At 28.9% G+C, this 18,103-nt stretch overlaps 1 protein-coding gene across 1 annotated transcript in view; it reads right to left on the bottom strand.

Moving 5' to 3' along the window:
- Nucleotides 1-18,103, bottom strand: part of LOC142318296 (uncharacterized) — a 229,323-nt gene that overhangs the window by 85,300 nt on the left and 125,920 nt on the right. Inside the window, exon 2 of the mRNA XM_075354867.1 lies at nucleotides 6,657-6,804. Coding sequence (XP_075210982.1) covers nucleotides 6,657-6,804 — 148 coding nt within the window. The remainder of the gene's footprint in view (nucleotides 1-6,656; nucleotides 6,805-18,103) is intronic.

The raw sequence follows: 18,103 nt of genomic DNA on the forward strand, positions 1-18,103 counted from the left end.
CGTAATAATTTCATTACATTTATGAAATACTTACGTATAGAGAAACTGAATTAAAATTAATATTTTGAAAATATTTTTCTTACTAAATTGCATATTTTTATTTATTTTTTATAAGTACATACCATGTTAGTGTTGTTATAAATATATTTTAATGTGCTTTAACGAAATTTAGATGGATGCAATTGTAGGTGAAAGATGACAGACTTTTGCTTAAACTCTACATTCCTTTATTAACGGAAGAATCTCTTTTAAATTTTATCAGTGCTTCAAATCACTTCAATCGATTATTCATTTAAAAGGAAGTTCGCCGTATTTCAGTGTATGAAGAAATTGAATTGTCATCTCAAAGTAGCACACCCATTCATTTATAAAATTCATATCATGAAGTCATACAGTTAAAACCTCAGTTACGTTTCCCCAGTACTATAAAAAAATCACCATTATTTATTTAATATTAATTGTGAACGTGTCTTATTACCACTTATTCATTAATGAAAATTATTTTATTTGTTTAGGAATGTATAATTAATTATTAGTTAGTGACTGAATTCACTACCTAATTTATCGGGTTTAAAAATATTCACAGAAGTAATCAGATAATTATTGGTTCTATACAAATTTTTCTAAATTTATTAGCAGGTTTTGTACATTTCGATAGTTTTTCGATTTTTAAATTAAACTATTTCCAATAAAATAATTTTTTTATATTCTTCTGGTTTTGAAAAGTTTTTACTTTACTTTCATTTTGAGGTGTAAGGTAGCCTTGCTCAAAGACCTCAAATCTCATTTGTAATCAATTTAGAGTTACAATTACGGTGTCATAGTGTCAATCAGGACTTGAACAGTCGATCCTAGGTCAAGTTTTCACTTGAATTCAGTTGTCTGATCGTATAAGATCAAAAAATTACAGAATTACATCGAAAAATATACAAAAAGTAATTTTGTAATAATTATTTATCGAGAACAATATACTTTTAAAATTATTGTAATATAATTTTTATTACGACAAATTATGGAAGATTGAAGTATAAATTATTATGGTTTTAAAAAATATTTATTTTAGTGGTTGTTTTTTCTGGATGATGTTAATTTTGCTATTCGGTAAAGTCAGACGGAACACATTAATAAAATTTTTAATTTGACACATTTATGTGCAAATATAAAATAAAATAGGCTACTTGTTTACTCTCACATTTGGATTCGAGTGTTAGATTTATATTACGGCCAGTGGGATTACGGTAGTGGGATTATAGACAAGAAAACGGCTGAAATGAAACACAGTTATTAAAAAATTTTGGGATTACCACTATAAACTTAGAAATAATATAGGTTATTGAAATGTCAGTTTTAAATTAGAAAAAATAAACTGAAATCAGTCATCCCCTAAGATCTTACACAATTATTTCATTACGATTAAATGAGTAAATCTTTTATACTGTCGTTATTTTACATAGTAAAACTATTTTTAAAATTATTTTAAAGGTTTGGAGGAATTTTAGGATGGATTTTGTTTATGTTTTTTTTACGATGACACCTAACCTAGAAAAAAGTAAATGAAAATGTGGAATAAATTGTGGGTATAATAATTGTTATACCAAAAATGGTGTTTTCTTTGAAGATGCATAAAATTTTTAATAACTGAAAAATCAGCTCATGTGCAAATATTCTGATGCTGTAAGTAAAAATAATCAAGCTTTTTAAATTAACCAGATTTTTTTTTCATTTCACCACTTTTAATAATATAAAACCATTTATTTTATAATTATTTTCCCTTTATGTATTTATTGTATAACAATTTTCTAATATTATAACTGAATCAGTGTTTATAGAATAACATAACATAAAAAACTATGTACTGGTTATGAATTCATGGTAAGATGAAGTTTTTAATTCAAACTCACTTTGAATTTTTAAAAAATAATGATTAAAAATTATTTTATGAGCCGCCATTATTTAAGAAAAATGGTCTACAAATTAAAAATTGGTCTACAATTGAAATGGGAAACTCTTCTGCTGTAGATAAAATGGAAGTGTTATTTACTGTTTACTCTTTTATCTACTAAAATCGACGTTACTCAAACTTACAAATTAAACAATAAACATTTTTCTTACTAGGGAAAAAGTATAATATATAGAATAATATTAAATACATGTATAAACCTGTAGAATAGAAAGTATTATATGTGATAGTAAGTATCAATAATTAGAATAAATCAAAAAACAATTTTTCTGTTTTGGAACTTAAAGAAGTTAATTAACCACCACGAGATAAGTAAAAATAGAAAAAAACCATTGGACTTTAAACAGGGAGGAATCTATATTTAGTAACTGAAGTCTTACTTAGTAACTTAAATCAATACTATGTAAAAGGGAAAAAATGAGTTTATTAACTTAGACTCCAGAAAATAAGTTGGAGCTATCTGAACAGTAATTTTTATTATGAATTTATTTTGATGGACCAAGAACTAAAATATTCTAATGAAATTGGGAAGTTTTCAGTTTGGATCGCGATTAACATTGGTACTAAGTTTTTGTTTTCTTGTCGTCATAAGGAAAGTGGTTTAATGGTAATATGAATGTAAAAAAATCTGATGTGGATAACACATAACGTTTTACACATAACGCTTAATATTTTTTTTTTTTTTTTAAATGAAAGGTACATAAAATTTTATTTCATTTAAAACTTTTGATATATTTCATTTTTTTTTTTTATTGTTGCATTATTATTCATCGTAAAAATTTGTTTACAACGAGAGGTTAATAATTATTAATAAATCAATATATTTAAATTAAAAAAAAAAAAGTTAAAAAAGAAGAGATGTCTGATTCGAACCGATGTACCTTCCCCTTAGATCCAAATATTTCATTAATTAAAATTTTATATGACTATAACTCTGAAACCAATGAAAATAAGTACCACTTATGATATATCGTTGCAAAACTCTCAACGAGGGCTTATTAGTGCAGTTAAGAAAAAGTCCAAAATCCAAATATTTTTGATTTTGGGCTCTTTTGGTCGAGTCGATTGCAATCAAAAGGGGAGGTGTACAACAAGATGTTATAACAGTCCTAAATCCAAAATTTCAATATCCTACGACTAATCGTTTTTGAGTATGCGAGGTACATACGTACGTACAGACGTCACGTCGGAACTGGTCAAAATGGATTCAGGGATGATCAAAATGAATATTTCCGTTGAAATTTGAAAACCGAAATTTTTCGCGGTCACAATACTTCTTTCCTTCGACCAGGAAGTAAAAAAACAAATAATAAAAAAAAAACAACAATGAAGTAGTAAAACGAAATATTCACGAACACAACAAGAATCATTAAAATTAAATCACTAGAAAATAAATCATGTTGAGTATAATAATGAACAGGGTAAAAAGAATAGGAAATGGTTATTTCCATTATTTTTATGAAAATACGTAATGATAACGAAATGTATGAGTAAAACGCGGTTCTAAACCTCACATGTTTACAAGAGGACAAAGTACAAAAAAGTAAATTAATAATTTCTTAATACAAAGTTTGGTTGATCATAAAATAAGATTAATGTGTTACTATAGAAATTAAACGGAAAGTATCTAGAATTTCCGATCATAAAGGATAAATACATGTAGGGTTAAAAAATCTAAATAAAAAACAACAAAAAAGGCATGAATTACCAAAAGTGTATTAACTGTGTTCCACAGACAAACGTGGCAAATATCGTTGTGTAGTAAATAAATTGTTGTTGGAACTGAATATATAACTATTTTTTTAATTTTTTGCAAGACATTGAAACTTAACAATAAGAAAGGAGAAAGAAAAGATAACTTGGAAGTTAAATTCAAGAAAACTAATGAAAAACGGGGAAATTAAAAAAAAGAGTCTTTAACTTACAAAATAATTGGTTGCATTAAATATCAATAGGAACATAGAAACACCTATTTGGGGCTCTAAAAGGTCATAAACAAAACACCTGAGGTGAGATTAACATAAAAATAAATGTAGAATTTCTTAAAGATGAGAAACTACTTCTGTTAGTATGAAATGTAAAATAAACAGACGAGTAGAATAAGTAGCGAAGCTATTTATAAAGTATAAAGCATTTATCCAGTATTGAGAACTTTTAGTAATAGTTAAGGAGTTAAAATATAAATTTCTAAAAAAATTAAAGGTGATAAAAAATAGAGATCGGTTTTAGAAAGAGAAATAAATCTCGATTACTTTTACGATGTCGACATTATACTATTTACAACAAAAATATAGATGTGTACAAAACGTGGGTTTACAGAGGTTATTAAAACTGATATTTTATAACAGTATAACTAGATGTGCTAAAGGGGAAAAAATAAAAATTACACGAAATAAAATAACACTGGATAGTAGGTAAGCAAGACTAACATTCGGATAAAGAGGGGAAGTAATACAAGCGTACACGTAGAGACGGTGCGGTTGAGAAGGACTGATAGGATTAGTTAAAGCCAGAAAATGTGATGATGAGATTTATGGAAGAAAAAATTGGACGTAATTTCAGACAATTTTACTTTTTTTTAAAGAAAATTAAAGTTTTAAATACTATGAAAAATAAAATATAAAATTTGTGGTTTCTTTGAAAAAGGGGAAAATTGATAAGAGGGAAAAGAAATCTTGTTTACTTCGGATTTATCTTGTTAAACCGCAGTCAGGTGAATTTGTGATCGTACAGGCCATGTTATTCAGTCCGATACATATGCATTTTGAAAGTAATATTACACTACAAAACGTATCAGAACAAGTTATCAAGATAGTGTATATGTCACAATGGGGAATAACCATTGTTATATTTTTTCTGTAATATGTCTTCTTAAAATTGCACGATAAGCAGACTATTCTGACATTTATTTGAATTGTTTTGAAAGTTAATATCTACCGTTTTTTTTAATATATTAAGACAACGTCATAATATCTATCTACGTAATACTACGTATTATTAAGAAAGTTATTAAGTTATTAACCCTATGCCGAAATATAGGCAGTTAACAAGTTAAAAAGACAGTTCCTCTTCAAGAAATTTTAAAGAAAATCTACAGTTGTTCGATTTTACAGAATTATAATAATTTTATTTATAATTTATGTGTTATTAATTTTTTTATGACGTTTACGGCCTAGATTATAGGTTGTAATTTCATTTATTTACAGGAATTATTGCTGAGAATAGACTGTATTATTTATGAATATATTGAGAAATAAAATTTTCATCGATACGCCACATATAACTAGTTGGTTAAATATCCATTTGTTTATAATAAACTATTTTTTACTCGTGTTTAAAGAAGTTTACCAGAACAAAATAAGAATAATTCTTATTAAAATTTAAATTTACATAACAGTTTGAAAAATATTTGAACCTGTAATATCTTGAATAAACATTTTCAACAGTACTAAAAGTTCACGGAATTTCGAATGCAATAAATAAACACGAGCGATACTTTTTCCAGCATGTTATCTAATAATACTATTTGAGTACTTTTTGTCTTAAAAAAGTTACTTTATATATAACAAGGCTAATCTCTAGTCAAGAAAGGACGACTACTTCATAAAACCAAAAAAAGTATTGAATAAAACATAATCGCATTTCTAGTTTATTTTTCTTGTGTTTTAACTTATCGAATATATTGAAAATTATTTACTCTATTTTTCACCAAGTTCAAAGTAGAGAAATTTCATTTTATCTATAATTTTCTACGTAAAGTGCTAACTTATATTATTATAGAATTTTCAGTTATTTCCATAATACAACAGATTTAAATGAACATTTTTTAGTTCAAATTTTTAGTACCTACATTAGTTTGACTAATTTTATAAAAAAGTAAAATTTCTTGATTTTTATCAATACTATTTTAAAACTTCTGGCATTAAGTACAAGGAAATAATAGGGATGTAGGGTTCAAATTTGTAAAGAGTAAAAGCTATCGCACTTCAGAAAAAAAATGTATTACAAGTTTTATTGTTTTTAAGCACAACTGGTTCACTTTTACACCCGTAGTTTCATCTGATTAACCCTCAACAACACATAAAATTTATTTGTAAATCGGTTGAAGGATTTTCAAACTGTTACATGAGAAAAAAATTGTAATATATTATTTTTACAACAAACACTCCTTTTGTTTTAGAAGGTAATTAAAAATTATTATTTCTCTTTTTTAATTTTAGTGTTGTAAATTTAAAAAAAGTATTTTTTATTTTATACTTTTTTGGTGGTAAGGTGGATGGGATTTAGGGGATAAAAACCAATAAAATTAAGTAATAAATTATCTATTAAAAAAGAAATAAGTCACAGTGAGGTTAAATTTGAATAATTCAATATGTAAGAAAACCTACGAACATTTTACTTGAAGTTAGACACTTTTGTAAGCTAATTATACTTAAGACATTTTCATTGAGATTTATCTCGTGTTTAAAACACTAACGCAAGATGTAATCTTTTAATAAGATGCAATCTGCCCTGACTACTGCAAACCTTTGTACACTAATTGAAATACAACTTGTAAAAAAATATTACTCTGCACACAGCTAATGAAATTTCTGCATACACACACAGTTAATGAACATTTTTCTACATAACCATCCGGTTAATTAAATACTGATTCATGCAGAAGAAATCCGCATAAAGAGACAAAAGTTTTAACCTGCAAGAAGCGTCTACGTCTTTCTTGGAGCTCGGTATTCCTTTTAATTCGCTTTGTTCTAAAATCGGGGGCAACTGCTGCAGGCACGTGTACAGAGATGAGCGATCCTGGCACGTGAAACCCGTGTCGTTCTGACCACCTGCTCCAGCTGTAAATTAAAATAAAAAGTATAAAGAAAAATTATGCAGCTTATAAACGAGAATAATTTCAAAAAGTTGTTTAAAATATTTTTTCACGAAAAAAGAGAAATATAACACCTTATAAACATTTCTTAAAACATTTTTTCATGTTTTTTTTTTATATTTTTAAGTTAGAAAATATGTAAGATTAAAATAACGTAAAAAAATTACTCATTAACAATATATTTTTCAACTTCATTATTTGTGTAAAAACAGTCTTCAAAAGATTATGTGCTATCTAAAATCTAATAATACAATTAAAAATAAATAATAAAAAAAAATAGATCTACAGAGATATTAATACTTAATGAAGCAGTTTTTATCGTCTTCATTCCTAAAGAAGGAATCAGTTCTTAGTTTGCTTCCTTATAGAAATTGTTGAAGTGGGTTGAAAAGTAAGTCGTAATCAACTGAAAAATAATATCTTAAAATAAAAATGATATATAATAAAAACTGATCCCTTGTCCTCCAAGCGATCAGATTTCTAAATTATGAAAACACATTAATAAATGAACGTGTAAAATACCAAAAACAAAAAAGTAATTTCAAATACAATAAAAAAAAAAATAGTCAGGATAACAGCCTCTTTTTACAGTTTTGTACGGTTCAATTCTTGCAACGTGATAATTTTTACAATCATTTTTGATATGTGACTTAATTATTGAAAAAAAAAATCAGCAACCAGGAAGGAGCATCAATTAATCTTCGTTAATTGAAAAAGAAATTTGTTTTCAGCAAAGAACAAAATATTTTGAGAATTTAATTTCTAGGAAACCAGATCGACTCCAAAGAAAGTGAACGAAGATAATATCATAATCATCTGATGATGAACTGTATCACTGAAAGTGCAATTTTTGGCAGTTTGTTTTCCAAACATGATATAAACCAATTAAATGGTCATAAGATTATAAAGATTTTTAGTCACCGGTTCTTAAACTTAAACATTAAGAAAAATATTATATTAAAATAAAATGTTTAAAAAGTAAAATAATCAATTCTTTCAGCTTAAATAAATTAGATTTTAAGATTGTTTTAGTTAAATTTTAGCAGTAGTTATACTTTTTTTAACAGCGGTTATATTTCAATTTTACATTCTAAATTTAATAAAAAAATAATTTACATTTTTTTTTTTTAAATTAGGTTAAAAAAAATATAAAAATTCATTATAATCAGAAAAAAAATTCCGAAATTCGCCATTATCAATCAATATTTGATTTCATAATGTCATAATACAGTTTTTGAATTCGTAACTAATCTTACAAATAACTGGTTTAATTACACTAATTGAAAGATATGAATTTTATTTGAAAGAAACAAGATTACCGACATAGCAAATGTTTTAATTATTTATTGCAACAACAATTAAGAAGTATATTTCTATATAACAGATTAAACATTTTAAATTGTACAGATAAATTCGAATATAAAAATAGTTGAGACGATTATCGACAAACTGAAAATGAATCAACATACAGCATTTTTCTCTCTTCCATTTCTTTTTCATTTTATATTTACATGGTCTCTGAAGATTCTTTTGTCCTAAATGTTTAGTTTTATTTGCAGATTAATATAAATCGTCCCTATCATGTGATTGATACTCATAGCTTCGTAATTAATATCCGATTATACGTTAATACTGACTACGAGCATAATACATAAGAACTGAAAGCCACTTTTCGTGAAAAGGTAGTTGATTGGATACTCAGTTATTTTGAAGTCAACTATCTAATTTTCATTTAAGTCTTTTGTTCTTTTTATAAAAAAATATAAATATCGGTAATATTTCTTTAATAATATATTTTGGTAAAAAAATTATTGTAGTTTACAGTAACAAGTTGTGATAAGGGAAAAGCTCTCGTTACTGAAATTAAAAGTTTTGAATGTTAATGAAAATACATTTTGTCGAAACAAACGAATTATTTATAACTTATACATCAGAAAACAAACATGTTTTGTCGTATTTGGATGGTAAAATTAAAAATAATAATAATTAAGTGCAGATGATCGCCTTTGTGGAGCCGACTGTAGGATGCTTGTTTTTAAACTGTAGGTCCTGGGTTTGATCCCCGGCTAGTATCTGAAAAACATGTAACTAGTAAACCCGTTGAAAACTTCATTAGTATATGCATATTTAGCTTCTTCTAGTGTCAGTTTAGCTTTATAACGTAAGAATTTCTTATTGTAAGCATCCATGGTAAGCTGTTCCATTTTACGCTGTTCCATCATAAGCTGTTCCATTTTACGAATCCTACTTTTAATCATTTTGGAGAGAAAGGATTTTTTTTTTTACTAGCAGAAAATACTACAGAATAGTTCAGTGTAGTAATATTATCCATTAATGAACATTCAGTTACTAGCTCGATAGAACAACGAGGCGGTCTTTTTATTCCTTTTATAAATAAATGTATTTTGTAGCAAAACCTGCTGGTCTACCCAACTAATGAAGTTGTATTTAAATCCTTCAAATACCAGTTATGATCTTTTTAATCCTGTACACCCCAAGTGTTATTATTATTACCATTTTTATTATTAACATTGCTGTAATTACATGAAAGTGGTATTATCTCGTTTTATATAAAAAATTGCTTTTAATTTTTTTATTATATTCTTATGACAGCAACTTTTATTTCAAAGCAAATAAAATTATTTTAATTGCCATTAATACACAGCTAAATTTATAAATGGAAAAAATTCAAAAGATATTAGTGTAAAATCATTAAGTAATTAAAAGTTATATAAACATTTTGTTTTCTTAGTTGAAAATATTTATATTGTCTTCGGTAACCGTTTAACGGATTTTCTATAGGGAAAAATTGTTTGATCCCCGGCTAGGATCTGGTAAAACATAAAACTAGTCAACCCGCTGACGATTTCCAGTAGTTGAGAAAAATAAAAACAACGCGTCGGTGCGTGAACACTCGACGGAAGCGAAGATTCTTACTCAGTATTTTATGAATTATTGATGGAGCAAAATAAAGTATACGCAATATACACAAATGAGGAATATACAAAACTAATTTCTGAGGAATTATATTATTCAATTTTTTATTTCCTTCACTGAATTGAGTTGGCCGAAAACGTATTTAAAAAAATTAAATTCTTCAATGTTATAAAATATTTTCGTAAAATGTTAATTTTTTTCACTAAATTTTGTTTTTTAAATTGTAAGTATTTAAACTGAAAAGTAAGTTTTACTTTTAATTCTTCAAGAAGTAAAAAAAAAAAAATACTTATAGCAGTTTTATTCTATAATATAACGTGGATAATTACTTTTCATTACTATAAATTATACAGTTTATTTATAACTAAATCAGATGATTAACGTACATATTCTAGACGGCAAATTTAACTAGTCACATTAAAATCCGCTTCTACAGGCATCTGATCTACTATTGCTAATTCGATAGTCAAATCAAACGATCGATAACCACACTTTTCAATTCAGCTAACGCGTGACGCTTGTTTTTCTCAGTTGACTCCCGATCCCGAAGCCTGCGTTAAGAAGTTTCGCTTTGAAAAGATGGATTGAAAATCTGTAAAAACCATTCAATTTGTCAACAATTAAAAATTAACTATCAATATATCAATATTAACGTAATATGCGTCATCATCATTTGGCTGTCCAAATAACACGAAAACAGTTTTCTTCAAATAATCAGTGTTATATTCTACGCCCTCAGCAATTATTTCAGGTCAGACAATAAGATGTGCTGAATACCTTCTTATCTCTGTGTGAGTTCAATATCACACGATTAACTGCTTCAAGAAAATTGATTCAAAACGTCCTGCTACGTTATTTTTTGGACAAACTCAAAGTTATTCGATAATTCTAAATAATCAATACCATTTTCAAACAACTTCTGAGTCTAGATAGCTCTGAAAGAAAAAAACCTTGTTATGGAAGAAGCACAATTGCCCTGGGTTAAGTGTGACTGCTCGATTTCACAAGAATAAAAGGAAACATTTTCTGAAACAAGGAAAATTTTCTTGTGGGTACTTTTTCTAACTTATTTTCCAGTTAGAGCTCTTTTCTGCCATTATTTCGATATACTCGTACATGAATTTCATAAGTTAATACCGTGAGTGACATTTTTTTACATTATTCTGCGGTCGTTTAGTTTTTCTAGAGCTATAATCATTTTAATGAATTTATTGCCTATATTTAGATAAGGTTGTTAATTATAAAACTAATCCCTGCTTTAATAAAGATTTTGAATTCAATTGTATTTTATTCAAAAGCTTAGTATTAAATTAAGATAGTCTAAAAAAAAATAATTCTAAAAAAAAGAACAAAAATAAATAAATATTCTACGTTACAGTCGATTAATTTCACACAAAAAAGGTTTGCTGAGATACTTCTGTAAACGAGTATTACTTCATTTTCAAGATTCTACTGATGTTAAAACTAAGCCTCCCGTTTTTCTTGATTACCTATTTCTTCATCATGATAGACACAATTGTTTTATCAGTTTATAAATCTATTCATAATTCTGTTCCTTAAAATCTCCTTCTCATATTATTCTTCTTTTAATTTTTTTTTTTATTTTATCCACCAATTTTCCTTGGTTCAGTGGTGATAGTTTTTATAGCATTTAATTTGAGTGTTTTTTATCCATAAATTATTTTTTATTTGGTACTATATAGTTATATGTTCTTTATGGTTAGATTGACGATGCTAAGAGTAAACATTATTAAGCTTTTTGGCGACCAAATATGATTCTAAAATTTGGCTCTTACTTCTAAATGATTTTATCAATTTTCAAAGCCAGAGTTTATTATAAGACGAAATAGTATATAAAAAGTCATATTTCTTTGTTAGATTGATTCTACGATGAACAATAATACCAAATGACAGTGCGCCAAAATTATTACTGAACCTTTTTAAAGGATATTTAATGGAAAGTTAATAAAATCTATATTTAAATGAATGAGTACATTTGCAAGTAACAATACATTGTAATTAACTTCGGTTATAACCTGAATTATTACCTACTCTTACATACCTGTGAAACATCTGTCTAAAGTGAAACAAAATGATGATAATAATTCAAAGAACTTTTCAAACCGATTTTTTTTAGAATCTCTCTTTAACTGTTGGATAAATTAGACAGACTGGACGGTAAATTCTCTATCGCAGAGTTAATAAGCCCTGAATAACATACTACTGTGCATTTGAAAGTTCGAGCTCTGGGATCAGTCAATGAAAAACTCATACGACACAATCAAATTTAAATGGGTCCGATCAAAGATTAAAAAGTCTTTAAAAATTATACTTAAAATTTTTAATTTCATTTTCAAATCGTTCTCTTTTAACCGGTTTGTACTTCAATATTTTGTTTTTAGTATTCTTTGTCAAATAACATTTTTAAAATATTAATTAGTTTAAAATAGTAATTGCTTATACCCTTTTCAAAAATCTCAAAAGTGGATATGAAAAAGTGGGATATGAAGGAAACTATTATTACATGCGGGAATTTTTCAGATTAACAGTTAGGATCAGTAATTTTGTTTTGACTCTGTCTAACTGTTAATCTGACAAATTCCCGCATCTAGCAGTTTCCTTCATATCCTCTTTTATGATTTTTGAAAAGGGTATTAGCAATTAATATTTTAAACTAAGTGCAAAATTCTGAAAGTGTAGCACTTGATTCGTTTCTTTGATCGTGCCCAAATTTCCCTTCGCTTCCATCTCTTTTTAAGGCATTCCAGTCTTTAAATAATCCCGTTTCTTTCACGCCGACTTGATTGTACCTTTTCCCATTTGCACTTAATATTTCCTCTTCTACTGAACAGATCGGCATATTTATTATTCACCATCATCGGCGGTTGGGCTTTGAATTTACCTTGATTAATAGTTCTTTTACACTATTATCTGGAGCTAATAGTCCAAACAGTACAGAAAACTTCCTTTTTTGTTTTCCTACATTTTTAGATACGATATCTAACCCTGGAATAATTAAGTTCCACAATATATGAATAACATACATTGTTTAAGTTTTTATTTATAAACATTAAAAGAAAAAGAAAATTTTTTTTTGTTTTTTTTTTTTTTTAAGAAGGAATAAATATTTTCTTTTAGAGAAACAGTTTTTCAGTTTTTGTAAACCAGAAAAAGATATCTAAAAATTAAAAGTTTGACCAAGATATTATTTCATCTACGTTTGACATTTACTTTATTTAATGAACTACTTTTATTTTTAGTCAAGCATAAAGTAATTTTACACTTATCAAAGAGTATAGTTATTTTAATGTACGTAATTCATTATTAGGATCCACGCTATACGGATTAAGAAGGTAACTTAACGTGATAATCGGATTAAAGTTAATTTATCGTGACGTTCTCATACAACTTCAAAATTCTGTCACTTGTTGCATTATCTAAAAATACATTAAAGCTTTTTGATAATTAATTTACTCCAGTAATAGGCAAAATTAAATATTATTGTTCTTAAATGCTTTCATCGAAGAAGTTTCTGATTCAGCTAATAGGATTTAAATATATGTTAAAACTTTGTTCAATAAAATAATCGACTAATTAATTTAAATAATAATAACAATTAAATATACATTTCCTAACAATTATTTGCTGTGATTCTCAGAAGTACTTAATCCCGCATGCGTAGCATTGACTTTTTAAACATACAGTTATTAGAAATGGGGCATTAGAAGGTAGTAGGCGTTTGGTGGTTGTTATAATTTAAAGAGTAGTATCAAATGTATATTTATGTACTCTCATACTTTCGCCTCTAACTAACTAATTTACCGTTACGACGTTAGATTATTTACTGATGAGAATTTTATCTAAATAATAGTTGTTTACTCTCATGTAGCCTATTGGGGATAAATTTTTTTAAAGATAAGAGATTCGACAAGCTTTTTCTAACACGGTAATTATCAGTGGGCGCTACTCCCAGTTGGGGAACAAGATGGGCTACCAGAAGCTAGAGATGACAAGGAAAAAGTAAGTAAATTGTAGAGCAGAGTAGGAAGTAAAGAGTCGGAAGTAAATTAGAACTACGTTAATCATTTCAATAAATAAATCACAACCGAATAAACAATCAACTTACAGTAGATTTTCAACTAGTTTTACAATAGAATAAGCTTGCAAAAAACAAACTTTTTTTTAAATTTTAGTCATATTAATGAATAATAAAATAGTTAAAACTCTACCACTACATTTCTAGAAAAAAGGTGAAAAATAACCTTGCCGGCTATAAAGCAAATAAACACAACTCCTTTAATTATTAATTAATTACAAACGTGGTAGCAATTTAATTCTGCTTATATTTAAAAAAAAATTTCTGTTAACAATTTTTTTTGTCATATTACTGTCTTTTTGGGGAGGGGATCTAGAAGAAACATACGTTTAAAAGGAATATCAGTTACAAAATTTCTGGAAGTAGTTGCAGTATTTCGACTAAAGTAGTTGGAATTTAATTCTTATTGACGCACCAAGATATAAGAATCGGAAACATTACTTACTGAGAATATTGATTATTGCTAATTACATAGATCTAGCTCCTGAGTATGCCATCTGTAATAAACTCATTCAGGAGTTGAATGAATCGCAATGTTATTACAAGAGCCGAGTACTACGAGAAGTGCAATGGCCTGGCCGATGCACCCTCAAGTAAAAAGAGGAGAGAGGAAATTTTATGATTTTTTAATGACATTTTACAAAAAAAATTCCTATTTAATTTGAATTTATTCTTATTTAACGAAAAATTTAAGATCCAAAATACTTTTCCTTCTAATTTGTATTGAATTAAAATGTTACATCAATTACCTCTTTGCAGAATTCACATGTGTATTTCATTTTGGATACAAATATGGTTCGGACATGAAATTTTATTATCACTAGGTACTCTAAATACGTAATTTAAGCACATAACTTCAGTTTCTTAATGATAAACTCAATTACTGAATAGAGACATCATACAAATTAGACTCACTACTGGAAATAAATAATTCATAATTGAAGACGCAAAAATTGTATTAATCTTTTTTTCTGGGAGAGAGGATTGAGCTCTACATTCTTTCTGTAGCTCAATATATACGTATTACATTTTGTAAGAAGAAATGCTACTTTCTGACGGTTTATTCAGAACAAGAATCTTTTGGTAGTTTAGGAAAAGATTCAAAATCAGATTCAGAACATGAAATAAGAAAGGCTATCATTATTCTTATAAATGAATGTCATTTGTCCAAAAAAATTCCATTCTGCAGCCGTATAAATTAATTAATTTAGTGCTATATATAGAACACTATTTTTTCATACTATTTATCAGAATTCAATAATATAAAGCTAACTTTTATGTAAAAGTCTGTGTCATCTGGACTAACTAAACGTTTTTTGTGAAGATGTCCAAGAGATTTTTAAAACAGAGAGCATAACCTAATCACTTTAATTAATTAATTAGCTTATTAACATCTAATTACAATTAAAAAATAACAATAATTAACACCTAATTAATTTATTAGATATTAATTTTTGGCATTTCTGTCCTGTCATGTTATATTAGTGTAAGAGACGTTATGCAAAATTAAAAAAAAAAATCTAAATTTTATTATCCGATATGATCGGATTGCAAATTAGCTGGTTGGTCCTTGCTCCTGCCTTTGGAAAGGCCATGTAAAAATAGTTAATCGAGAGCCAGCGTAACTTTCTCTGAAAGTCCCGTACAAATATTCCAATGCAGTTGTGTACTATTAACAATCTTTTTAGAATTCTACTCGTGTTTGTTGAAGGGTGAAACTAGAACATTCTAATAGATTAAAAGCTAATTCATAAAAAAAAAATCAGGACGAAGTAAAATATTTACATGACAATCATATAATATTGACAAAAGCCTTATCATAAGATAACGTGGAAAAGGCATTGACAAAGGAATATGGTGCTCTTCGCGGACTTTAGCAGCGAAACTTTTAAAGAGAATTAAAAGAGCTTTAACTAAATTAAACTTTAAAAAAAATTATAAAAAATTAAACAAGAAGGCTAAAAAACTGTTAGATCTCCATCGGACAGTAGATATCCAGAACCTTCACGCGTCGATTGATAGCGTCGACAGTGGTGTCGGTCATGATATATGCAGTGCCAGTATAGGTGAAGGCTTTTAGCATCCGAAGAAGCACTCAGAGATTAAATAGGGTGTACAGGAAATTGGCATTGAGGGTGGCACAACTGTACCGAATGGTCTCCCTTGATGCGACACTGGTGGTGGCAGGATTGCCGCCGTTGGACCTCATGGCCAGGGAGAGGTTGGACAAGACCTCAAGAGGAAGGGATGAGGCGAGGACATGAATGCTTAGTCTGAAGAGAGATGGCGTAGAACAAAAGAGGACAGCTGGAATTATATATTGATACCTGATGTTACAGCATGGGTTACCGGAACGCATGGGGAGGAGGAATTCTGGGCGGCTCAGTGGATGACGGATCACAGGTCTTTTGGGGTCTACATCCGTAAAATTGGAAGAAGACAGACGGCTAGCTGGCAATACTGCGATGCGGTGAATTCCGAAAGGCATACATTTTTTTTTTGCCTAAGGTGGCTGGAGGCGAAACCTCAGGAAGATTTAGACTCACGGGAGGATGTCATGCAGTTGATGCTATCTTCCGGGGAGGGCTGGAACAATGGTTCAATGGTTTCGAGGAGTAATTCGGCAAAACTTATTTGAAGAAGAACACATGGAGGACAGTGAAGATGTCGGCTGATGGGGTGCCAGCTTTCTGGAGCGGATAAGGGGGTGCCTTTGCATTGTCGTCATCGATGGCTCCCGGGGGACACAGCCTTGCCAGCTGGGGTCGGCATTACTGTTATGTGTATAGTATATATGTATATATATTTTTTTTGTAAATAGAGTGTGAATGACAGGAGTAAATATTGGTATGTATGTGTCGTGTGCCCATGACGCACGTGGTACTGAGGTTATGCCTCGACGGCAATTCCAGCATCATGTTACGTGAGGGAGTGGTTTTTTAGTGGGTCCCACTGCAGTAGGCGGTGAACCCCACGCACCCAGTTTGTACGGGCTACTGGGCGTTTGGGTGAGGTAAATTTTCCCACTTCCGACGTAAAAAAAAAGAATTCGGTGATTTTTAACGCTGAACACCATAGTTGGAGTGAGGATCGGAATATAGAAATGACCGGTGGATTTTCGAAACAAATTAGCGACGTATCAGTCTCCCTCAAAGGGCGCATTGAGCACCTTGGACCTCACCTTGGCATCACCTAAAATGTGAGGCACGGTTGAGGACTGGGTCTCTAGTAAAGACTTGGGGAGTGATAACTTCCCAGCTTACTGCGTTCTAACATTCTCAAAAATACAGGTGCAAAATTCAAACATAGCCTACAGCAAACGTATCAAAACGACTGATTGGGGAGCGTTTTACCTAACAAATCATCACCGCTGTTACTACGGAGAATACAATAATAGATGCTGCAAACAAGACCATTCACAAACAACCCGTTCTCGATGATTAAGAAGAAGGCAGAGTTAATTTCTGTGTTTATAATTAATGAGGAGGAAATGATACATAAGTCTGAACATACTGCTTGCCAAAAAATCATAAAATGATTTTTTGATATTGTAATGAAATGTTATAGTAATAACATAATTATAAATGAATTTGTTAGAATTAAATACATTGTTATATTATTTATATAAAATATCCGCTATTAACTGGTCAACTGAATTGTAACAACTTATTGATTAAGAAGAAGATTTCTATGTTTATAAATAATGAGGAGGAAGTGATACATAAGTATGAACACACGATGACAGAATTATTTGAAGGGTTAAGGGTGGCATTCCACAAAATTGAAAAGAACTTACCATTATATTCCACTCCCAAAACAAGGCAATAACCCTAAAGAAATCAGCTCTCGTTCAGTTACTTTTACGTCATGTATGGGTAAACGTTTGCAAAGAATCGTGAACACAAGATTGACGTGAAAGTTGGAAACTGAATATTTGGCGAGCAATTTCCAATTCGGCTTCGGGCGCCGTAAAAGTACAAACGATGTAATATTGTACGTAGCAAACATGATATATGAAGGCTTTGAAAAACAGCAGTCAACAATTACTGTTATGAATGACTTTGAGGTAGCGTTTGACAAACTGCTTCATTCAACGATTTTTTGCAGTGCATAAAATTGGGCATTAAGAGCAAAATGGTATGATATCTCAGGCAAACTTCCTAAAAGAGAGGCTGATAAAGATTTTGGTTAATGAGCACGAATCAATTTGAAAATCTAGACTGGAAAACTG

The sequence above is a fragment of the Lycorma delicatula genome, chromosome 1 (genome assembly GCF_047948215.1).
Source record: "Lycorma delicatula isolate Av1 chromosome 1, ASM4794821v1, whole genome shotgun sequence".
Lineage (NCBI taxonomy): Eukaryota > Metazoa > Arthropoda > Insecta > Hemiptera > Fulgoridae > Lycorma > Lycorma delicatula.